We start from the raw sequence: 26535 nt of genomic DNA on the forward strand, positions 1-26535 counted from the left end.
TGGAAAGTAACTGAGACTGCCTTATCATGTCTTCATACAGACTAGAAACTATTTAAAATGCTTTTTTTTAAGCCAATGTTTCTATTTTCCGAGATTTATCAATGTACAAAGAGCCTATCACATTTAACAGCAGCAACTAAATGTTCAATTTTAAAACAAATTATATCAAAAGTTACCACCTCGTGTTCTTCAGGGTGATAAACTACTGGCTCTCCAGGATTTTCCAAAGCTATCCTTCACCATGATTACACGGAAAACTATAGTAGTATTCCATGCTCTACCATAATCTGAGTATGAATATAAGAGCACCATGCTTTATTTCTTCCCATTTCTGCACGATACATAAGATGGCTAAGTTCCCATTACTGCTGAAGATAATTATTAATACTTTTTCTTATGCCTTTCCAAATGTTTATAATGCTGATCATACATATTTAAAATATAAAGAAATCAGTAATAAGAAACCAACCATAATAAGTTTGCAAATCAACAAGTGGACCAATGTCTAATTTTCTCTTACATATTGTATTTAAAACATATAGTTTTTAGTATATATTTAGTTAGTATTTAAAATACTTTTAAATATAAACATTCACTACAAACATTCAAAATGAACATTCTCAAATCTTCTGGCCATTAATCATTATACTTATTACCTAATTCTTGCTAATTCACCTGGGTCTATAATCCAGATATATTTAAAATGGTGATGAAGTACATAAATGCATACTTCTAGGAAATTCCTCCTTACTGCATGGTAATGTGAATCAAAAAATGCTGTGTATCAATCATAATATGCTAATCAAAGAGACTCACAAGTAAAACTGTAAGATTTAATTGGCTGAATCAATCAACTCAATTATTTATGCACATGCATGTACATATGTATGTGTGTGTATAGTGACTGAATTAAAATGAAAGGCAAAAAGGATTTTTAAATAAATTGTTTATGTATCTAGTTCATATATCTTGATAACTAAGTTGAAAAGAAGGGTTAGTTCCTCACTATTTGGAAATTTTAATTAACGTTGACAGAAAAAAAGTGTTTTGTACATAGACTTGGTCCTTAATTTAAATTTTTCATTTAATTTTGATTTTTGACTGCAAAGTTTCAAACATTTTCTACTTAAAATTAGTTTCAAAGATAAGAGTGCAATATCATAGGAAACATAAAAATCAAGGAGTTTTGTGATATTAAATTAAGAATGGTACTTTTCATTACTTGGGTATGTGAACTGATAAAGATTAGAAAATGAGAGAACAAATTTTTTAAAGTGTTTTACCTTTTTTCAATTGATCTTCCACTTTGGGCAGAGATCTGTGATAAAGATAATACATTTAAATATATCAAGTACATATCAAGTATACACATAAAATGTTTACATTCGGTCATTTAGAAAAATATCATTTAAGGCAGTTTAATATGATAATTTTGTAAAATTAAGGTGTCAAAAAAGCAAAGAAATTATCATATTTCAGCATTGGAAGAGACACTATAGAAGAGCAGACCCTAAAATTACACTTATACTTTTAAATTAAAAGCAAAGAGGGTTTTATACTTTCAGTAAACAAAACTTTTTGAGTGAAAGAAAATCGTGTTTATTAGAGCAATAGAGCACAAGAAAATAGCTGCTCCACAGACAGAGCAGGGCTGCTCTACAGGCAGAGTAGCCCAAAATTTATTTTAAACTTATCTATGACATAATTATCTATTCTTTTTAAATATTCTTGTTGAAGGGTTTATAATGCTAATATTATATATAATAAACAGTGGTGGTACTCTTTGTAATTTATTTATTTTAAAATAGGTACATTGAGAACACAAGCTCAAATATGTTTACAGAAGTATGTAACCAAAAACGTTAGGCCAGCCAGGCAAGGTGGCTCACGCCAGTAATTCCAGCACTTTGGGAGGCTGAGGCAGGCAGATAATGTTAGGTCAGGAGTTCAACACTAGTCTGGCCAACATGGTGAAATTTCATCTCTACTAAAAATACAAAAATTAGCTGGGTGTGGTGGCGGGCGCCTATAATTCCAGCTACTCAGGAGGCTGAGGCAGGAGAATTGTTTGAACCAGAGAGGCGGATGTTGCAGTGAGCCGAGATCATGCCATTGCACTCCAGCCTGGGTGACAGAGTGAGACTCTATCTCAAAAAAAAAAAAAAAAAAGTTATGCAAGTGGCCTTCAAAGTGTGATTTTTATTAATAAATTACCTCTCGTGAATATAATACAAATTTTTCTATAGTATAAATGTTGATTCTAGGTTTTATTCCAGATCTGATTTTCATCTAATTTAGCTTATTTTATGCAGAGATTAACTGGCTTTATCCATATTCCCCTGTGGCAAAGACTTCAAAATGGTCAACAAACTACTTTTATCTTCTTAGACACATTTTTAGTCTACATTTTTAAATTCCCTCTGTAGTTAAATGTAGCAAATAGAATGTGAGAAAAAATGATGTGTGTCTCCTCCGGCCTGGTCAATGAAAATTACTTACGTTTGTCCTCCATATTCTTTTCTGAGAGCTAGATAACTATACCCAGTGTGGCTTAGGAAGCCACATGTAAGAGAGTAAAACTTCCGTATGTCAGGATACCTGGACAACTCTGTGGAGCAGAACTCACCATGAACACCGGCCTTGAACGTCCCTGGACTATTAACACCAGGAAATAAGCTTCTATTGTGTTTGAGCCATCATACATTTTGTGTCTCTATGTCACAATAGTCACAATAGTTACCCTATATACTAACTAATAAATCGCCAAGAATTTTCATACAGCCTATGTAGACAACTCCTACTGAGCTAAATAGGGACGCAAAATAACAGTTATATAGGGCTTCATGATACACAAAAGTTTACAAGCATTATCTTATTTTATCCTCAGTATTTTTTTTTTTTTTTTTTTTTTTTGAGATAGAGTCTCACTCTGTCACCCAGGCTGGAGTGCAGTGCCACTATCTGGGCTCACTGCAACCTCCACCCTCAGGTTCAAGTGATTCTCCTGCCTCAGCCTCCTAAGCAGCTGGGATTACAGGCACACACCACCATGCCTGGTTTTTAATTTTTTTATTTTTAGTAGAGACAGGGTTTCACCATGTTGGCAAGGCTGGTCTCCAACTCTTGATCTCGAGTGATCTGCCTACCTTGGGCCAGAGAGCTGGGACTAGAGGCATGAGCCACTATGCCCAGACACAGTATTCTTATAAAGTATTATCATCCTCTATTAATTAACAATTTATAGATAATTATGTATAGTTCCCAACAGAAATAATAGGTATTGCCCCCTCTCTGAATTAAAAAAGATTATCATTTTAATAAACAACCTCCAAAACAGTTGCAGAAACAAAAAGGAACTACTTTTCCAACTTGTCATTAGGATGTATATATGACAGCCCTTTTGTGTAATACAGCGTCTAGTTGTAGAAGTTCCAAATATTTTTCCTTTACTTGTAAACTTTAGATGTCTATTCCGTAAAGCACAGGATGATAAGGTGGCTTCACTGTGAAGCCCAGACCCAAGAGCACTGAGACCTTCCCACCTCAGGTGAGAAAGCCTGCTCTTGATACTAACAATATCACAGCTCCACAGCCAACCAAGGGCATTATGATACCCAGGAGAGCTCTATCAGCAGAAAAAATGAAATACATTTATAGTTACAATATACATAAAAACCTTATTAATTATGGGATCAATAAAAGGGAATGACACATCTACCCCACTGATGTACAATTATTTTCTTTAAAAACAGTATCTTGCATGTTATTCCTTTACCCAGAAATTTTCTTTTCTGAAAATTGAAGACCAAACAGCTTGATTTAGTATTGGATTCAGGAATTTTCACAATCTCATACCTATTAATACTCATAGTAGGCCGCCTCTAAAATGACTACCAGTGATCCCTGCTCATGGTATTCATGCCAGTGGTATACCCTTCCCTTGTGTGTGGGCTGGCGCTAGTGACTACTTCTACTTTTAATTAGTAGGATATGACAAAAGTGATGGGATGTCACTTCTGAGATTAGGTTATCTCTCTGTCTCTTTCTCTCCATCTATGTCTCCCTATATCTCACTCAGCCCTTATTCCCATGTTGTAAACTGCATTATGGAGAGGGTCTAAAGCAAAGTCTGATGTCTCAAGTCAACAGCAAGGACCTGAGGCCTACCAACAGTCACGTGAGTATATGAGCTTGGGAGTACATCCTTCTCCAGTTGGACCTTAAGATACAGCCAAGGATAATGCCTTGGCTACATCCTTGTGAGAGGGACCCTGACCCAGAGGACACAGCTAAGGAACACTAGGATTCCTGACCTACAAATATTCTGAGATAATACATGCTTGCTTTCTACACTGCTAAAGTTTAGCGTAATTTAGTTATGCTGCAAAAAATAACTGAAACAGTACTTTTGTTCCTCATTTATCTTTTAACCAGATAAATTTTAGGAAATGGAGAAGGGAGAAACTGTTTCCAGCAAAGAACAAAATATGCAAAATATTTCAGGTTACAGAAAATACCATATGTTCTATGAACTTAAAGGAGGTTCAGTGTAGCTAAAGTATAAAACATACAATACACATGTGCATATGAAAGCATGTGCAATAGCTTGGGGGGTTAATTAAAGATGAGGCTGGGGTCTCAAAAAAAGACCAGATCTGACAAAGCCTTAAACCATAATTAGGGCTTTGTTCTTAAAGTAAGGGAAATAGAAAGCATTAAATATTTTAGACAAGAAGGTAACAACTATCAATTTTTGAAAAATGACTAGCCAACACATGGAGACTGACCTGGAAAGAAAAGCCAATTACAGTCCTAGAGGGAGCTTGACTACCAGAACTGTCAGTAATATTGAGAAAACTGGACAGAATTTGATGGATAATAATAGGATCAAGACAAAGGAGGAGAAGAAATAACAGTGATGCTAGACTTTCTAGTTTCAGCAATTAGATGGAGGAGGATGCCAGGAGACTGAATATTGGGAGATAAAGCAGGTTTGAGAAGAAAGCAATTGGTTCATTTGAGGACATGGTGAATTCTAGATGTTTGAAACCCATTCAAACAGAAAAAATTCAGTATGTTAATGAATAACAGGTCCGGAAATTAGGTGCTATTTGAGTGAGAGATAAGAGATTTATATGACACTAGAAGTCATGAAGGTATATGAGCATACTCAGAAAGAGTATATGGAATAAGCAACTCTTTTTTTTTTTTTTTTTTTTCAGAGAAATACCAACATTTAAAGAATAAGCAGAGCAAGAGGAGACCAAAGAGGTGTCCCAGAAATATAGAAGGAAAACCAAATAACTATGCTGTTTCTTAAACAAATTATAGACTATATTTAAAAAAATAAATGGTTAAACATGGTTAAATGCTGCTAAGAGGACAAATGAGATAAAACTATAAATCATCTGGCTGAGCATGGTGGCTCATGCCTTGTAATCCCAGCACTTTGAGAGGTCGAGGTGGGTGGATCACCTGAGGTCAGTCTGAGACCAGCCTGGCCAACATGGTGAAACACTGTACTAAAAATACAAAATATTAGCCAGGCATGGTGGTGGGCACCTGTAATCTCAGCTACCCAGGAGGCTGAGGCAGGAGAATCACTTAAATCAGGGAGATGGAGGTTGCAGTGAGCTGAGATCATGCGCTGCACTCCAGCCTGGGCAACAAAAGTGAAACTCCATCTCAAAAAAAAAAAAAAAGAAAGAAAGAAAGAAAGAAAAAGAAAACTATAAAGTATCTTCAGAATAGCATCAAGTAGATTTGTTATAACCTTGGCAAAAATAGTTTTAATACAGTGGTTGAGAAAAAAGATTACAGTTAAATTACTATAAGAACATGGACAGTGAGTATAAACTTCTATTAAATAAAAATCTCCAATAATGATAACTCCTGTTTCACTATTACCAGAACATTATATACATCTTCTACGCAAAGAACCTAGCATATAGTAAATGCATAACGAGTGTTAAGCTAGATACGCAAGACAGGTGTGTATTGATCTATATATAAACTCACTAAAAATGACAATCACGTGAACGCAATGTGATGTTTTTAGGTAATGAAGTTGTTCCTTCTGTTCAGGTTCATTTTATTATTTAATGTGACTTTTTCTGTCATATATGAAAACCTTTACTTTGGATTTGGGGGATAAATACGGGAAATGTAAAACAATACAGCTATTAACAAAGCAAGTTTCAAATCCAGCCATACAGACAAGCAAAGAAGTTATCTTTAGATGTGATTTTGGATCTAGGAAGACCTGAATTTGTAATCTAAGTCAGTATTACTCACTGTAATGTTGCATGTCTAATTTTTTAAAGCTTTGGTTTCATCCTCAAAATGGAGGTGCTCATAGCTATCTTATGGTCTTGTGTAAATAACCAGCCCATATAAATAAATATAAAAATGACTACCATATTTGATAACAATCACAGATATAAAATGACTAGCACATTTTATAATAGCAGATATAAAATGACTAGTAGATTTTAAGTTATACTGCTTCTTTTGTTCTTTGTCTTAAAGCAGCTGACAATCCTACATTTCTTCAAATATGTTTTTATATTCAATTCAGTGTACCCTACTCCATTTATATACATGACCTAACAACTTTAATAATTTTTATTGCCCTCAGAAAAACTGTCTATTATTTATCTTTCCAGGAAGAAGTTAAGGTAGTTCACAATAAAAATTATACGCAAAAAGAGAAGGTAAAAATAAAGGACTCAAATCTCAGATGCTTATGTGGTCATTCAAAGATATGTCTATATTTAAGTCACAGTTTGGTATTAAAAATAATAATGAGTTGACATATCCAGAAGGTAAAGGGCAAAAGTAAAAACAAACCCAAAAAAAAAGGAATGATTTTTAAATAACATATACAAATTAAGTAAATAATAATATGAAAGATAAACTTCTCACAACATATATTACTGTCTCCATTTTGGTTATTTCCTTACCTGTGGATATTCTTGGATTTTATCATTTGTCTTTTGTCCACCTGAATCTGAAACCAGTGATTTTCTTGTTTCTTTCTTCAGTGGTATATTTTTTGAATCTTCACCTTTAACTTTTGTTTGACTATTACCCACTTCCATTGTTGTCTCGATTTTCCCCTCACTTTTTCGTAACTTCTTATCTTGACTTAGGAAATAGTTAAGTTGATGCTTAGCTTTTTCAGCTTCCTGTTTTAAAAAAGTGGCAGTTTATCAAGCATTTTCTGACATTTTCCTGCCAATACTACCACATTCAGGAATCCACATATATTTATGCGTACGTGATTTCTCAACTCATTTTTACTGAGTTAAAGGGAGCAAAGTTAAGCTATTGATATAATTGATACTTTAACAATTCCAGTTAAAATCAAAAGTTGTGAAGAAACCTCTTCCACCTTTGAGGGCTATTTTTATACCCAGGAGTTTCTTCTGGCTGTTATTTTTTAAGGCTCTAATTATTATACAAGCAAAATTAAAATTCATATAAGGTATACATCATAAAATTGATAGACTATAACAAAGATAATTAACACCTATAATATCAAAGAATGAAATAAAATGTAGAGAATAATTTATTCTGGAATAAATGTCTCCTTAAAAATGTCACTTTTTATAATTTTAGTTATACAGTTAACTTACTTATTGCTGAGTCCAGCTTGGTCATGGAGACCCCAACCCAGAGGCACCAAAGGAATTAAGAAACAAACACAAAGATACAGCACAAAGTGGGATCGGGAGCTAGCAGCCTTCTGAGCTGAGAGCCTCCAGCAGACTCTGACCCACGAGTTTATTCTCTCTGAACAGGTGAGTATTATTAAAAATCAGGTGTTCTGTGTTTTCTCATAGAACAAAGATAAACTAGGGCAGCTGGTGCCTGCTTACCACTGAACAAAAACAAACTAGAAAGCATTCTCCACGAGGGAGCAGTGGGGGCAGGATCACAGAGTCTGTGTTTAAAGAATTGGTTTAACTAGTGTATGATATGCATATACTGCTCACTATTTTAAAATGCCCTGAGCAGTTTTCTGCTTAGGGGCTGGCTTGGTCTCCTTGCTGTCATTCTCAGTAAACAATATAATCCATCATACACATTAGGACTTGTCCCAGCAACTTATATAAAAGAATATATAGATAAACAAAAAGAAAATTAACAAATAATCTCACCTCATAAAGAAAAATCATTATTAACAATTTGAGGTATATGCTTTTTACATTTTTCTGAATATAGTTAGTGCATACATATATCTTATATATGTCATATATATAAGATACATTTATATACATATATAGATATAGATATAGATATACATGGATTTTTTGCAACCTCTGTCTCCTGGGCTCAAGTCATCCCTCCACTTCAGCCTCCCAAGTAGCTGAGACTACAGGCCCATACCACCACATCCAGTCAGTTTCTTTATTTTTAGTAGAGACAGGGTTTTGCCATGTTGCCCAGGCTGATTGCAAACTCCTGGGCTCAAAGTGATCCACAGTCCTCAGTCCCACAAAATGCTTGGACTATAGGCATGAACCACCATGCCCAGCCAAATTTTTTAAATGTTTATCTAGATTGGGTCATACTATACATACTCACATAATAGGCTCTTTTTATTAAATAATGTCATAGATATGTTTCTATAACAATAAATATACATTTAAATCAGAATAGGTAACAGAAATACATTTAATAATATACCATAATTGGCTTAGCAAATTCCTTATCAATGGACAATTAGATCATTTCAAAATTTTTGCTATTAAAACATATAACATTGTACATACTTGTGCAAAATCTCTGTATACTTTTTTCTTCTTTAGAATAAACTTTTAAAAGCTTTTATTGAGTGAAAAGGATACATCTTTTCAAGTTTGCTGTCTTTTTTGTCTCCCAGAAAAGACATAACAAATATCTTTCATACTTCTGTTATCAAACATCTATGAATATATCAATTCATACTTTTTTGACAATAGAAGTATGTGAAAGGTTGCCCATTTCAGCATACAACCACAAATACTACATATTTCTGTAGTTTTTACCCCTTACATTTTTACTAAGATGATAGGCAAAATAAAAAAATCTGTACTACTGTATTTTAAATTGCATTTATTTGATACTAGTGAGTTTAAATATGTTTGCATGTATTTATTGGTAATATGTATTTCTGAAACTTGCCTATGCACATCCTTTGTCTATTTTGGGGGATGGCTATCCATATTTCTTGTAGGTTTATAAAATTTCTTTATTGCATAAAGGAATATAAAACTATTAATATTGACCACCATTCATTAGCATTTACAATAAAGTAAACAAAACACAGTTAGGTAGCATTCTGATTACTACAAAGTTGTTTTTCCTGGCTTCTGCTGAACGAGTAAAGCAAATACTGAAAAGACTGAGCCTACATGTAATGAATGAGTCAAGGTAAAGAAAAAACATGCAAGTCAATAGTTTAGATGACAGAAGTTTATTCACTCTTTTATGGCAGCAGGTCCTAAACTGCCAACATCTCTAACCCATCTGATTAGGTTTCCATACACCAAGTCTTAGGTATTCAATAAATCATGACCTTTTAGTCCATGTAGCAACAGAGATTTCAACTTTTTGTTAAGGAATGGATTCACTAGAGGAATGTCCAATTAACTAAGTCTTGGTTAGCCAATTAAAATAAACTAGGATTTGTCTAGTTTTCTCATCTGAATGGGGAGGTTGTTGACAGTGATAAAAGTTTTCCTTTTAGGAATTTTGCAAACAAACCATAGTATATATAGATATGCATGCTTTTAAATTATCCCATTAAACTTAATTAGAATTAATTAGAACCATTTCACTTGAAATGTACCGCTTCAGGAAATTTTTCAGTTTGACTTGATTTACATTTTGGGTTGCTCAGACTGATGGCATCTCAGAAATATGGGCTTACTTGTAAGTTTTGTTTTGGCAATTTTTTTTTTAAAGAAGAAAACTATTTATATACGCTTTTTATGTATACACAAACACACACAAAAAAAACAAAAAACGCAGCATGGTCCTTAGGCATATAAGAACACAAGTTCTGATTGAGTAATGACTATGGGAATTTCCCTGAACCTTTAGAAAAATTGTTCTCTAATGCAGAGGAAATAATATACCATGGTATCAAATGTTCTTTTCTGATTAAGGAAGCAACTATGGAAAGTTTTTATTTGTTCAAAGTAACCAGTGCTATTGATGCAAAAACAAACCTCCAAAAAAAACCTCCCAACACTACTTTGAAAACAAATGTATCAATTGTGTTATTTCTTCATACTAGTAAAGCAAAAACCAAGATCCAGATTTTATATAAAACAATGGAAACAATTATATGTATACATATATGTATATAAAACAATGCAGACAATTATTGAGCTTCATCTCCTGGTCAAGAATGCCAAGTTAGTCTCTGTTCATAAAAAGCAGTTATAACTGGAGAACACTTCATATTTGCCTCTTCTGCCAGCATAAAGTCTGCCTCATCTCAATCTTTCCATTGCATGAGAAACATCAATTCTCCACTGCTGTCTGAGACAATTATTCTTTTAGAATCAAGACCTCTGGTAAATCTTGGTTTGTCAGCAGCATCTCTTTCCTTCTTTGATTTCCTGTCATCAGATTCATTGTCAGATAAAGATTTTCTTTTTATATCATCTTTTTCTTTACCAGCATTCTGAGAATTAAGAAATGCTTTAATTATCTCTGTACAATCTAAATTTTCTTCAGGTTCCCAAGTACTATCAGCATCTATAAATCCCTTCCACTTAGGAAATATTGCACTTTCCCATTCACTGCACGTTGATCTAGTACTTTTTCCAACACAAATTCTTCAGGTTGTGCCTCTTCAACTTTTTCATCCTTTTCACTCTGTTTCTCATTTTTTGCAATGCAGTTTTATTGGAGGACATTCTTATCGCAAATGTGAAGAGTTCACCACTTCTGAGCTGCTTCGGGTGGCAGGTCTGTGGCATCTCTGGCCCTGTGCACCTCAAGCTTGAGCCACAGATACCTTCATATACAATATCTTCATATGCAGATAAAGGGGCAACATATCTTTACATAAAATATTTTGCACACACTTTCCATTTATCTTTACTTCTTACGTTTTTTTAACATAAAAAAGTTTTAAATTCATATATAGTCAAATACATTAACATATTCCTTTGGGGATATAAAGCTTAAAAGTCTTTCTCTAATCAAGACCATCTAACTGTTACCAGTGTTTCTTCTAACATTTATTACTATTTAATCTTAAATCAATCTCCAATTTATTTTTGTATATTATCTGAAAACAAATGTACATTTTTCCACTAATTCACTTTGTGTGACTATTTTATCCTTCTTTAAAAATTTTTAATAAATAGTTTATAAAATACTAAATTATTATATTGATTTGAATCTGTTTCTGGACTTTCCATTCAGTACCAGAATCAGAACCACAGTGTTTTGGTTATTGAAGTTTTACATGATTCACTGATTTTTTTTGACAAGAAAATCTTCTTGTTTTTCTTTTGTATAATCATCAGTTTCTTGTCTCATTATATTTTATAATATATTTTTTTGAGACAGGATCTCTCTCTGTTGCCCAGCCTTGAGTGCAGTGGCCTAATCGCTGCTCACTGTACCCTCAAACCTCCTGGGCTCAAGTGATCCTCCTGCCTCAGCCTCCAGAGTAGCTGGGACTATAGGCACATCCCAACATACCTGGCTAACTTTTTTAAATTTTTTGTAGGGACAAGGTCTCACTCTGTTGCCCAGGGTGGTCTCAAACTCCTGGGCTCAAGAAATCCACTCGCCTCAGCCTCCCAAAGTGCTGGGATTGGTTATATATTATAACGTTATATATTATAATGCCCCTGCACCCGGCCTTATAGTGATTTTATTAAACTCAAGAACAATTTCATTTATATCTAAAAATAAATTGCTTTAAGTTTGTATAACTGTTTGAGAAATAGAAAATTAAAACATTGATAACACTGAATGCTCAAAACTAAAATTATAAATTTCTATTTCTTCACCGTTGATTTGTGTCTCTTGGTAAAGTATTTTATTTTTCTTTTTTATTTTTCTTTTTTTTTTTTTTTTTTTTTTTTTTTTTGAGACGGAGTTTCGCTCTTGTTACCCAGGCTGGAGTGCAATGGCACGATCTCGGCTCACCGCAACCTCCGCCTCCTGGGTTCAGGCAATTCTCCTGCCTCAGCCTCCTGAGTAGCTGGGATTACAGGCACGCACCACCATGCCCAGCTAATTTTTTGTATTTTTAGTAGAGACGGGGTTTCACCTTGTTGACCAGGATGGTCTCGATCTCTTGACCTCGTGATCCACCCGCCTCGGCCTCCCAAAGTGCTGGGATTACAGGCGTGAGCCACCGCGCCCGGCTCTATTTTTCTTAATATTAAACTGTGTATTTCTTATTAAATATACTATTCTTGTATCACTCTAGACTAATATTATGAATAAATATATATTACATTTTATAAAATGATATATTTGAACAATCATTTTCTAAATTATTGTTTCTAATAAAAAGGAAATCTGTTGATTTATTTTTTCTATTCTATTTTAAAACCTATTCTATTTCGCCCTCACCCACCTTTTTGAACTCTATCACTAATAACTAATATCTTGAATTTTTCAGAAAAACAATTTTATAATAAATAAATGATTAAACTTTTGTCCATTTATGAAATGTTTACAGCTTTTTTCATTTCTTGTTGTATTATTCAACTAGAATTTTTAAAAGAGTAGTAAGAGCCAACATCTTGGTTCAACTGAGTTTAATTGGAATGCCTGCAGTAATTTACCTTTAAGTATATTGCCTATCAGCTTGAAATACATTGTCATTTTTTTCTTTTTCTTTTTTTTATACTGCAACCATGACAGATGAATAGATTGTCTTTATTAGCTTAAGAAAAGTTACTTTTCTATCTCACTATTTTTGATAAGAATACTAAATTTTATGAATATATCCCTAATTCATAAATGAATATAGTTTAAACCTGACCAAATAGTAAAAGTATTCATCTGAAAAGTTCTTTGTGGATATTTTCTTTACTTGTTAACAATGTTAAAGAAACAGGACATCCTTTACCTGTAAAGCCTGTTTCAATTGCTCCTGAAGGACTTTGTTCTCAATTTCCAGAGCATGTGCTACTTTCTAGGAAGTAATAAGGGAGGAAAAAGTTATTTACATTGGTATTTTTAATTAATTCAGTTTGCCATTTTTACTTTTCTAAAACCCATAGATAGCCAAGATAAGATTTGAGCATACACATTGAACTGCACACCTCTCAGGTATAATGGTGGATAATACCTGAAGATAAAACTTCCTATTGATTTTTCACAGGCAAATTGAGCATGAATCTGGCAAATTACAATTGCAGTAAATTAAATGTTTCATTTATCCTTTCCTCTAGGCCTGAAATATATAAAAAGAAATATCTCAAATTTTACTAAAAGAAGAATCTCTACTCTTAACACAAAATAAATATTGTTCTGTCTTGTGAGAATGAGTAAATTCTATCACACATGAAGTCTCAGGAATTCTCCACCAAATTAAAGACACTTTGAGGACTGTATTTAGAGTTCCCAGTTTTGCTTCTGATATGACTAAGTTCCCACTGAACAAATACTACCACACATAACAACCATAAACTCTGGACTAAATACAAGTATCAACAATAGGAGAACAACCAAGAGTAAGCAGATTTTTTTTAAACTTCTTTTTATTTATTTATTTATTTTTTAGAGCAGGGTCTTGCTCTGTTACCCAGGCTAGAGTGCAGCAGTGGGTTCCTAGCTCACTGCAGTCTCAAACTCCTAGGCTCAAGCCATCCTCCTGCCTCAGCCTCCCAAAGGATGGGTATTACAGGTGTAAGCCACCACAACCAGCCAAGTGTAGGTAGATTCTTGAGTGAAGGTGATACTTGGAGGAAAGGAAGAATTCTAGGTAAGATTCTCATTTTTATGGCTTTTAGTTTCAGGGCAATCCCTATTTGAGCCATTCAAGGTGCCTAATAGCTGACTTAAAAACCAGTAGAGAACAGAGTTCAGGACAACCCAAGCTACTGGAAAGGTTAGAGGGAAATTATACAAAGAAAAGAAGATAAGATAGGAAGCCCCAGATTTTTTATATAAACTCTACCAAAATATCCACCTGACCCCTGAACCACATCTGCATAGAGAAGACTAAGAAGTCTAGCAAAAGCTAAAAAAACTAAAATGCAATTTGAGCTGCTACCTAAATATAGAATTTACATTTTGAATCCAATAGTGTTAATTATATATTAAAGAAAAAAACAATACCAATCATCAGAAGAATATAACATAATCTAGGGTTTCAAGAATATGATATTTATAATACCCAGGATATAATTTAGAAATACTTGACATCTGAAACTTATTCTTAAGATAAAAGACAATGAACAAAGAGTGATCCCAAGCAAGACAATCCAGATTTTAAAATTCACATATAAGATGTTTAAAACAAGTATAATAAAAATGTCCAGTGTAAAAGAAAATAAGCTCATAATAAATAAAATGATATAAATCTTAGCAGAGAAATATAAACTATAAAAAATACATCCCCACATCTATAATCCCAGCATTTCAGGAGGCCAAAGTGGGAAGATTGCTTGAAGCCAGGAGTTCAAAATCAGCCTGGGCAACACAGTGAGACCCTATGTCTATAAAATAGATTTTGAATTAGTCATGCATGGTGGTACACAACTATAATCCTAGCTCCTTGGGAGGCTGAGGCAGGAGGATTGTTTGAGCCCAGGAGCTCAAGGCTGCAGTGAGCAATGATCCTGCCACTGTACTCCAGCCTGAGTGATAAAATAAGACCATGTCTCCTAAAAAAAATAGTCAAATGGAAATTCTGAAACTGAAAATCATAATATATGAATTGAAAATTTAATGTATGAGCATAGGAACAGATTGGATCTGATGACAGTGGAAAAAGTCAAACCACTCGAAAATACATCAATACAAAATACTCAATCTAAATACAAAAAACAAAGTTAACTAACAGATACTGAGAAAACTGTCAGATAAAACTAAATATCTAATATGTAATTGTATCCCTTAAGGAAAAGAGAAAAAAAAAAGTTGTAGACAAAATATTTTAAAATAATAATACATTTAAAATGTTCCAAATCTGGTGAAATTTACATATTCGGCATGTTCAGTTCTGCCCAAGTTGATATTTACAAAGAAAATCAAGCCCATACAAAACAAAGTCAAACTGCTGAAAAACAAATAAAAGGGAAAAAAAAAACAGAAAAGCAGCCAAAGAAAAATGACACATTACACAAAAGGAAATGATGATTTTAATAATTGCTTCTCATCAGAAATAAAATAAAAGCCAAGCAAAAATGGAAAACTACCTTTAAAGTATAGAATAAATGCCCCTTTTCTGAAACAAAGTTATTTTAAGAAACAAAAGAGGAGGTGGATCCAAGATGGCCAAATACAAACAGCTCTGGAGTGCAGTTCCCAGTGAGAACAATGCAGAGGGTGAGTAATCACCAAATTTCCAAATGAGTTTTTACTGCCAACAGACCAGGAGATTTCCGGGCAGAAAAGCGCAACGAGTTTCCAGCAAGACTGTTTCAGCCTGTGCAGTGGGTCTACGCACAAAAACTCACATAAATCTGGGCGGCTGTTTCAACTGGCACCTGGAACACCTGGGAGACAGAGCTGCCCATTCAACTGGAAAAAATGGTGGCTGAAACAGGGAGCCAGGTTATCTGGCTCAGTGGGTCCCACCATGACAAAGACCAGCAATCTGAAACACTCTGGATTGAGAGTTTCACAGCAAGCACAGCTGGACCCAGGATGGTCCAGCTCTGTGGGGGGAAGGGCGTCTGCCATTACCAAGGGAGTCCACCACTACCAAAGCAGTCCACCATTACCGAGGCAGCCTGCCATTACCGAGGCACCCCGCTATTACTGAAGCAATCTGCCATTACTGAGGCAGTCTGCCATTACCGAGGCAGTCTGCCATTACTGAGGCAGACCACGATAACTGAGGCAGTTCTAACTATACCTCTGTAAACAAAACCACAAGGAAGTTCACAAGCAGCTAGGCAGAGCCCATGGCAGCTCAGCAACATCTCTGCTGCCAGACTGTGACTAGGCTACCTCCTTGCTGGGCAGAGCATCTCTGAAAAAAGGCAGCAGCATGAGAGGAAGTTATAAATAAAGCCCCACCTTCCCAGGACAGAGCACCTGGGGAAAAAGGCAGTTATGAGTTCCACTGCAGCAGGCTTAAACGTACCTGCCCAGCAGCTCTGAATGGAACAACGGAGCTCCCAGCACAGCACTTGAGCTCTGATAAGGGATAGACTATCTCCTCCCTGATGGACAATCTGCCCCCTGACCCCTGTATATCCAAAGAGACACCTCATAAAGGAGAGCTCAGGCTGACATCTGGCAGGTATCCTTCTGGGATGAAGATAACAGAAGAGGAAACTGGCAGAAACCCTTACTGTTCTGCAGCCACTGCAGGTGATCCCCAAGCAAACAGGGTCTGGAGTGGACCTCCAGCAGTCCTATAGCAGTGAGGTCTGACGGTTAGAAGGAAAACTAAAAATCAGAAAGAAATAATCTCAACATCAACAAAAAGGACACCCACTCAGAGACCCCATCCAAAAGTCACCAACTACAAAGACCATAGGTAGATAAATCCACAAAGATGGGAAGAAACCAGCACAAAAAGGATGGAAGATTTACCAAACAAATGGAGAGAAGAAAAAAAAAAAAGCAGGAGTTGCAATAGTAGCTTCTGATAAAATAGACTTTAAACCAACAAAGATCAAAAGAGACAAAGAAGGGCATTACATAATGGTAAAAGGATCAATGCAACAAGAAGAGCTAACGATCCTAAATATATACACACCCAATAGAGGAGCACCCAGCAAGTTCTTAAGAACCTACAAAGAGACTTAGACTCCCACACAATAATAGTGGGAGACTTTAACACTCCACTGTCAATATTAGACAAATCAACGAGACAGAAAAATAACAAGGATATCCAGTACTTGAACTCAGATCTAGACCAAACAAATCTAACAGACATCTACAGAAATCTTCACCCCAAATCCAAAGAATATACATTCTTCTCAGCACCATGTCAAACCAACTCTAAAATTGACCACATAATTGGAAGTAAATCACTCCGCAGCAAATGCAAAAGAACGGAAATCATAACACTCTCTCAGATCACAGTGCAATCAAATTAGAACTCAGGATTAAGAAACTAACTCAGAACCACACAACTGCATGGAAACTGAACAACTGGTTCTTGAATGTTGACTGGATAAACAATGAAATGAAGGCAGAAATAAAGATGCTTTTCAAAACCGAGAATGAAGACAGAAAGCAGTGTCTAGAGGAAAATTTACAGCAATAAATGCCCATATGAGAAGCAAGGAAAGATCTAAAATTGACACCCTATCATCAAAATTGAAAGAGCTATAGGAGCAAGATCAAAAAAACTCAAAAGCTAGCAGAAGACAAGAAATAACTAAGATCAGAGCAGCACTGCAGGAGATAGAGACACAAAAAGCCCTTCAAAAAATCAATAAATCCAGGGGCTAGTATCCTGAAAAGATAACAAAATATACCACTAGCCAGATTAATAAAAAAGAAAAGAGAGAAGAATCAAATAGATGCAAGAAAAAATGACAAAGGGGATATCACCACCGATTCCACAGAAATACAAACTACCATCAGAGATTACTACATACAACTCTATGCACATAAACCAGTAAACCTGGTAGAAATGGATAAATTCCTGGACACTTGCACTCTCCCAAGCCTAAACCAGGAAGAAGTTGAAACCCTGAATAGACCAATAACAAGGGCTGAATTGAGGCAGCAATTAATAGTCTACCAGTAAGAAAAGTCCAGGTCCAGATGGGTTCACAGCCGAATTCTACCAGATATACAAAGAGGAGCTGGTACCATTCCTTCTAAAATTATTCCAAACAATCAAAAAAGAGGGAATCCTTCTCAAATCCTTTTATGAGCCCAACATCATCCTGATACCAAAACCTGGCAGAGACTCAACAAAAAAAGAAAACTTCAGGCCAATATTTATGATGAACAGAGATGCAACAATCTTCAATAAAATACTGGCAAAACGATTGCAACAGCATATCCAAAAGCTTATCCACCCATGATCAAGTAGGCTTCATCCCAGGGATGCAAGGCAGATTCAACATTTGCAAGTCTGTAAATGTAACCCACCACATAAAAGAACCAAAGATAAAAACCACATGATTATCTCAATAGATGCAGAGAGGGCCATCAACAAAATTCAACAGCCCTTTATACTAAAAACTCTCAATAAACTAGGTATCAATGGAATATATCTCAAAATAATAAAAGCTATCTACAATAAACCCACAGCCAATATCATACTGAATGGGAAAAAACTGGAAGCATTCCCTCTGAAATCTGGCACAAGACAAGGATGCCCCCTCTCACCACTCCTATTCAATATAGTTTTGGAGGTTCTAGCCAGAGCAATCAGGCAAGAAGAAGAAATAAAGCATATTCAATTAGGAAAAGAGGAAGTTAAATTGTCCCTATTTGCAGATGACATGATTGTATATTTAGCAGACCCCATCATCTCAGCCCAAAAATTTCCTTAAATTGATAAGTATGTTCAGCAAGGTCTCAGGATACAAAATCAATGTGCAGAAATCACAAGCATTCCCATACACCAATAACAGACTAAGAGCCAAATCAAGAGGGAACTCCCATTCACAATTGCCACAAAGAGAATAAAATACCTAGGAATCCAACTAACAAAGGATGTAAAAAGGACCTCTTCAAGGAGAACTATAAACCACTGCTCAAGGAAGTAAAAGAGGATACAAACAGATGGAAAAACATTCCATGTTCAGGGTTAGGAAGAATCAATATTGTGAAAATGGCCATACTGCCCAAAGTAATTTATAGATTCAATGCTATCCCCATCAAGCTACCTAAGACCCTCTTGACAGAACTGGAAAGAACCACCTTAAACTTCATATGGAACCAAAAGAGAGCCTGCATAGTTAAGACAATTCTAAGCAAAAAGAACAATGCTGGAGGCATCACGCTACCTGACTTCAAACTATACTACAAGGCTACAGTTATCAAAACAGCATGGTACTGTTACCAAAACAGAGATATAGACCAATGGAATAGAACAGAGGCCTCGGAGGCAACACCACATATCTACAACCATCTGATCTCTGACAAAAATAAGCAATGGAGAAACGATCCCCTGTTTAATAAATGGTGTTGGGAAAACTGCCTAGCCACATAGAGAAAGCAGAAACTGGACCCCTTCCTGAAACCTTACACTAAAATTAACTCCAGATGGATTAAAGACTTAAACATAAGACCTAACACCATAAAAACCCTAGGAGAAAACCTAGGCAATACTATTCAGGACATAGGTGTAGGCAAGGACTTCATGACCAAAACACCAAAAGCATTGGCAACAAAAGCCAAAATAGACAAATGGGATCTAATTAAACTACAGAGCTTCTGTACAGTCAAAGAAACAATCATTAGAATGAACTGGCAACTAACAAAATGGGAAAAATTTTTTGCAATCTACCCATCTGACAAAGGGCTAAAACCAGAATCTATAAAGAACTAAAACAGATTTACAAGAAAAAAACAAGCAAACCCATTCAAAAGTGAGCAAAGGATATGAACAGATACTTTACAAAAGAAGACATATATAAGGCCAACAAACATATGAAAAAATGCTGATCATCACTGGTCATTACAGAAATGCAAATCAAAACCACATTGAGATACCATCTCATGCCAGTTAGAATGGTGATCATTAAAAAATCTGGAGACAGATGTGGAGAGGATGTGGAGAAATAGGAACACTTTTACACTGTTGGTGGGAGTGTAAATTAGTTCAACCATTGTGGAAGACAGTGTGCAGATTCCTCAAGGACCTAGAAATAGAAATTCCATTTGATCCAGCAATCCCATTGCTGGGTATATATCCAAAGGATTATAAAACATTCTATTATAAAGACACATGCACATGTATGTTCATTGTGGCACTGTTTACAATAGCAAAGACCTGGAACCAACCCAAATGCCCATCGATGATAGATTGAACAAGGAAAATGTGGCACATATATACCATGGAATAATATGCAGCCATAAAAAACGATGAGTTTGTGTCCTTTGTAGAGACATGGATGAATCTGAAAACCATCATTCTCAGCAAACTGACACAAGAACAGAAAATCAAACACTGCATGTTCTCACTCATAGGCAGGTGTTGAACAACTAGAACACATGGACACAGGGAGGGAAGCATCACACACTGGGGTCTGCTGGGGGTGAATAGGGGAGGGACAGCCGGGGGTAGGGAAGTTGGGGAGGGATAACATGGGGAGAAATGCCAGATATAGGGGCTGGGCGTGGTGGCTCAAGCCTGTAATTCCAGCACTTTGGGAGGCCGAGGCGGGGGGATCACGAGGTCAAGAGATCGAGACCATCCTGGTCAACATGGTGAAACCCCGTCTCTACTAAAAATACAAAAAATTAGCTGGGCATGGTGGTGCGTGCCTGTAATCCCAGCTACTCAGGAGGCTGAGGCAGGAGAATTGCCTGAACCCAGGAGGCGGAGGTTGCGGTGAGCCGAGATCGCGCCATTGCACTCCAGCCTGGGTAATGAGTGAAACTCCGTCTCAAAAAAAAAAAAAAAGAAATGCCAGATATAGGTGACGGGGGGATGGCAGCAGCAAACCACATTGTCATGTATTGTTTACCTATGCAACAATCCTGCATGTTCTGCACGTGTACCCCAGAACCTAAAGTGCAATATATATATATATATATATACACATACACATATATATATAAACATTTCCCTATGCAATAAAAACTTGTGTGCACACACACACACAAAACAAAAATTAAAAATGCTTGAGGAAATGGATACCCCATTTACTCTGATGTGATTATTATGCATTGTATGCCTGTATCAAAATATCTCATCAACTTGATCCCACAATCAAGTTACATTAGTCTTAGCAGACAAGAGAGACTCTTCACTTGCCTAAAAGAAATCCTGGCAATCTAAAATAATCCCATTACCTTCATCAATAGGGTTATGCTGTATATAATAATCCAGTCCCTCTGAGTGTGGGTGAAACTGGTGACCTGCTTCTGGCCAACAGAATATGACAAAGTAATGGGATGCCACTCCCTTTATTCAGTTCATTATATAGCAAGAGAGAGAGAATATCATTTCCATCACCAAGTTACATTACAGCAGAAGTCTGTCTTAGCAGACAAGAGAGACTTTTCACTTGCCTAAAAGAAGAAGTGAGCTAGCCAAGCATGGTGGCTTATGGCTATAATCTCAAAACTTAGAGGCTGAGGCAGGAAGACCATTTGAGGCCAGAAACCCAGTCTGGGCAACATAACAAGACTTAGGTGCTACAAAAAAAAAAAAAACCCAAAAAAACAAAAAAAAACAAAAATCTTAAAAACTAGCAGGGTGTAATAGTGCATGCCTGTAGTCCTACATACATGGGAGGGTGGGGCAGGAGGATGGTTTGAGCCCAGGAGTTCAGGCTACAGGAGTTCAGGCTGCAGGGTCATGCCATTGCACTTCAACCTGGGTGACAGAGTGAGACCCTGTAGAAGAAGGAAGGAAGGGAGGGAGGGAGGGAGGGAGGGAAGGAAGGAAGGAAGGAGGGAAGGAAGGAAGAAAGGAAGGAAGGAAGGAAGGAAGGAAGGGGAAGAGGTGGGGGGAGGCGGCGGCAAGTTGTTACATGAACAATCTATGGAAAAGACCATGTGGCAGGAAACTGCAGACTGCCCCTAGAAGCTAAGTGCCTCAGCCCTACAACTGCAAGGAACTGAAGTTTATCATATCCACTTGAGCTTGGAAGAAGATTCTCGAGATACATAATGGAGTAGAGCCCAGCCAGCACTTCGATTACAGCCTGGTGAGCATAAGTTCATTACAGCATAGGACACAGCTAAGCCATGCTCAGATGCCTAACCCACTGAAACTGTGAGATAATATAAATTGTTTAAGCTGCTAAATTTGTGGTAACTTGCTATGCAGCAATAAAAAACTAATACCATAAAGTAGTACATTTTATATTCACTATTTTATGTGGTACTCTCATTTTTTACAAAATTTATGTTTTCTAGTTCTTGAGTCATTCAGGTGTATACATACTTGTACACTTGCACATATTTGTACACTTAACTCCAGCCATTCACTGAAATAGGTGATATAATGCTAGATCGTTAAGAAATTAACTTGTAGCAAATGAAAAAAAAATATTCAAAAGTCAAAATATAATAACAGGTTATGTGTATTCCTTTGATTGGATCACATAAATCAGAGTTACGTATAGAGTTTACAATTTCTGAAGAAATCTTTAGTTGCATAACGTTTAGACCTTTTTAAGATAAGTAGAGTAGCTATTGCTTTACACATTTGGGTTATGAAAAATTTGAAATTCAAATAGTTTAAAGGGAATTATCCAAAGTCATATAACCAGTAAGTGGCTGTTCTGATTCCCAATATGACACTTTTTCCTCCATGGTATTCCAGGTAGTTGTGTAAACTATGGTAATTTTCACAACATTGGCATAAATATATCTGGATTTTTATTTACCATTTCATTTTCTGAACCTTGATGAGAAAAGTCAATCAATAAGAAAGACATTATCTCAGGAAGAATTTTAGTACACACACACACACAGAGAGAGAGAGAGAGAGAGAGAGAGAGAGAGAGAGACATATATACCTATAATCACATACATAATAATGTTGTCTCTACATATGACTATCAGAGCAAATATTAACCAAATATTGATGCATTGAGATAGTGGGTGAGTTACCTGTACTTGATGCAAATCTTCTATTTTAAACTCTTTTTCTAGAGACATCTTCCTGTAATATAAAATGTTCTAAAATGCATCATGATATTTTAAAATGCATCACTGCTTTGCTTTCTTGAGAATGTTTTAAACCATGTTAAAATGATGAAGTATTTTTTTAAAAAATTCATATTTCTAAGAGACATAAAATTCATACAGGCTAAATTACAAATAACTGAAAAACATTTTTCAAGCTAACTTCTCACTGATATTATTAAAATATGAAAAGACTGAGATTTTCAAAGCATATTGGCCATTTTTTCCTCTTGGATCATTTTTTCTAAGTTAAAGGTCAGGTTAAAATTAAGTTAAAGGCCATTTGTCCCATGAATTTCTTTTCAGGATTTGTGGAATTCCATATTTGACTTCATAGTTTCTTTTTTAAATTATTTTAATATTAGAGTTTAACCAAGCAAATTCAAATGCAATCATTATTTTATAATACTAAAGAAAATATTTATTTAATAATTCTACTTTCTAATAATATGCATACATAAGAAATAAATAACTTCTTATAAGAATAATCCAATTAGTAAGTATGGTAGAAAAGAACAGCCAAGACTGTGGAGTTAACAAATTACAAAGCATGAGCTAGACCATCAAAGAAACAATGTAAATGCTTTTTTCTTATAATTAAAGATTTAATTCTGTTCACCTATCTCTGAATTTATTGTGGTTCAATCTCTTCGTCCAATCCATTTTTGGTTCTTTGTTCTTCCCTCTTTAGCTTTATCCCATAATCATATACTGGAATGCTTATAAAAACATGTATTTGCCAATTTTATGTTTTTAAAAGTCTATCTGTAAGTTATGTTTATTTGACTTTAAATTGCTCTTATAAAAGGAAAACATAAATTAACAAGGAAAAAAGATTAACATGTATCTTTATGTCTTACTCTTCTGAATCCTCAGATTTTCCTTTGCCTTTTTTCTTCTGTGTTTTTACAGTTTTCCTTATTCTATCATTTGTAGGCTTGGTTTTCTGTATAATTTCATATAAGTCAGAAATAAAGGGTTAAAACACAATGAGTTATAGGGAAATACACAATAATATACATTATTAATGTACATTTTACTCTGAGAGTCACTATGCAAAGTTTCAAGAAAAATTATTTGCATAGAAGCAAAACAAAATGACACATTTGGTCTGTTTGTAACAGTGCTTTACTTAGTGTAAGTTGTATATAAGGTAATACATATTAAAACAGTTAAATTTTTCTGACAATTACAATCAGTTATGTTATAATGTGGCATATGCCTTCCTGAAAATCACCTCACTATGCAAAAATACGCAATAAAACCTGTAGGATGTATGGGGGAAATGGGTTAGGTACACATCTTGCAAAAACCTTGTCAGTGATATATTTTTAAAAATAAAAACCTAAGAAAAACAGTACTATAGGATACAGTTAAATGATTAAGAATACATAAATACCATGAGAAATATAGACCTTTATCTTGAAAAATACCTGAAACTTGTTTGTGAAAGTGAGCATAGAATAGAGGTTGTAACTTGAGTTACTGCTCAAAATAGAGCTACCATACAATCCAGCAATCCTATCGATATGTACATACATACCCCCCTCCAAAAAAAGGAAATCAGCATATCTAGGATGTCTGCACTCCCATGTTTGTTGCAGGTCTGTTTTCAGTAGCCAAGATATGGAAGCAACCTCTGTGTCCATAAACAAATGACTGGAAAAAGCAAATGTGATACTTATACACAATGGAGTATTAGTTGTAAAAAATGAGATTATGTCATTTGCAACAACGTGGATGGACCTGGAAGTCATGATGTTAAACGAAATAGGTCAGGCATAGAAAGACAAACATTGCAAATTTTCGCTTATTAGTGGGGGCTAAAAATCAAAACAATTGAACTCATGGAGATAGAGAAGAAAAGGATGGTTACCAAAGGCTGGAAGGGTGAGCAGGAGGTGGGTATGGTTAATGGGTACAAAAAATATATTACAGCTTAAAAGAACGAATAAGAACTAATATTTGATAGCATAACAGGGGGACTATAGTCAATAGTGATTTAATTGTACATTTAAGAGTAACTCAAAATGTGCCTCATATACACCATGGAATACTATGCAGACATAAAAAAACGATGAGTTTGTGTCCTTCATAAGGACATGGATAAATCTGGAAACCATCATTCTCAGCAAACTGACACAAGAACAGAAAGCCAAACACCGCATGCTATCATTCATAGGCAGGTGTTGAACAATTAGAACACATGGACACAGGGAGGGGAGCATCACACTGCAGTCAGTTGCAGGGGGCTAGGGGAGGGACTGTGGGGGGTGGGGAGGGATAATGAGCAGAGAAATACCAGATATAGGTGATGGGGGGATGAAGGCAGCAAACCACCTTGCCATGTGTGTACCTATGCAACAATCCCACATGAGCTGCACATGTACCCCAGAACCTAAAGTACAATAAAAAAATTTTAAAAAAAGAGAATAACTAAAAGAGTATAACTGGATTATTTGCAACACAAAGGATAAGTGCTTAACGTGATGGATACCCAATTTTCCACGATGTTATTATTTTGCATTGTATGCCTGTACCAAAATATCTCATATTTCCCATAAATATATATACCTACTATGTACTGACAAACATTTTTTAAAAAATTAAATGTTTTAAAGAATGGATAAGAGTATAACCTGCCAAATGAGCACCAAAGTTTCTATGCATTAAACAAGAAAATCTTGTTGTATCCTAGATCATATATTGAAGTTTGTGCAAAACCATTGCTCTCTAGAGCAGAATTAGAGACAGAATATTTAAAGAAACAACACAAGAAAGCAACACCAGAAACTGCTGCAACATCCTCAAGTCATCTAAGAAGCTCCAGAGATTTTTCAATGTGGCTCTAACAGTGTGTCATTAGAATGCTGTAAAATTCTCACACTTGGTCAGACTACTCAGTTCTTCAGCATGACAATTTACTATTTTTAAGATTTTTTTTATACCAATGTTCTACTCCTACTTGGCATGATACCTAAAGGGAACTATTCCTAAACTGAACATATATGACAACCCTGATCTTATATTTGACACCTGTGTAAGATTACTACTTCTCTGACTGATCAAACAGCAAATCTCCTATATGATTTCTGCTTCCTCCTCTAGTAAGAAACCAACATTACTGAATTTAGTATTTTTCCTCAACAATATATCTTGTTTTTAAGTGGTTAATAAAAATTCACTTCCAATGTATTTGACTTTATTCTCTACAGTTTGAATTTGCAAGCTGTCTAACAATGGCAAGAGGAATGATAAAATACAAAAGAAAACAAATTTTCCTTTTTCCTTGGCATTTCTATTTCTATTGACTCTCCTTGGTATAATGAACTGGGATACACACATCACATAATTATAAAGAATACCACGAATGCATTTACAATATATTTGAAAACTAATTTTTGCTAGTTTAATAAAGTCAAATATTTGGCCTAGAAATGTATTTTCAGATGTTTAAATTCTGTTTTTTCATGGAATTCTTTTGGTTTTGACATCTAAAGTGATAATTTAGAATATGGCATAATTTTATTTTTTAAAGTACAGCTGCTACAAATT

General features: G+C 35.3%; 1 protein-coding gene across 1 annotated transcript in view; it reads right to left on the reverse strand.

Annotated features, from left to right (window-relative positions):
• Nucleotides 1-1279: 1279 nt before the first annotated feature.
• The window catches only part of CCDC7 (coiled-coil domain containing 7), a 149209-nt gene continuing 123953 nt past the window's right edge, over nt 1280-26535 (reverse strand). The window contains exons 14-18 of the mRNA XM_064368481.1: nt 23841-23926; nt 22906-22957; nt 13097-13162; nt 6963-7187; nt 1280-1318 (exon numbers count right to left, since the gene is read on the reverse strand). Coding sequence (XP_064224551.1) covers nt 1280-1318; nt 6963-7187; nt 13097-13162; nt 22906-22957; nt 23841-23926 — 468 coding nt within the window. The remainder of the gene's footprint in view (nt 1319-6962; nt 7188-13096; nt 13163-22905; nt 22958-23840; nt 23927-26535) is intronic.

The sequence above is a fragment of the Aotus nancymaae genome, unplaced genomic scaffold (assembly GCF_030222135.1).
Source record: "Aotus nancymaae isolate 86718 unplaced genomic scaffold, 86718_ANA_hifiasm-v0.15.2.pri h1tg000077l, whole genome shotgun sequence".
Classification (NCBI taxonomy): domain Eukaryota; kingdom Metazoa; phylum Chordata; class Mammalia; order Primates; family Aotidae; genus Aotus; species Aotus nancymaae.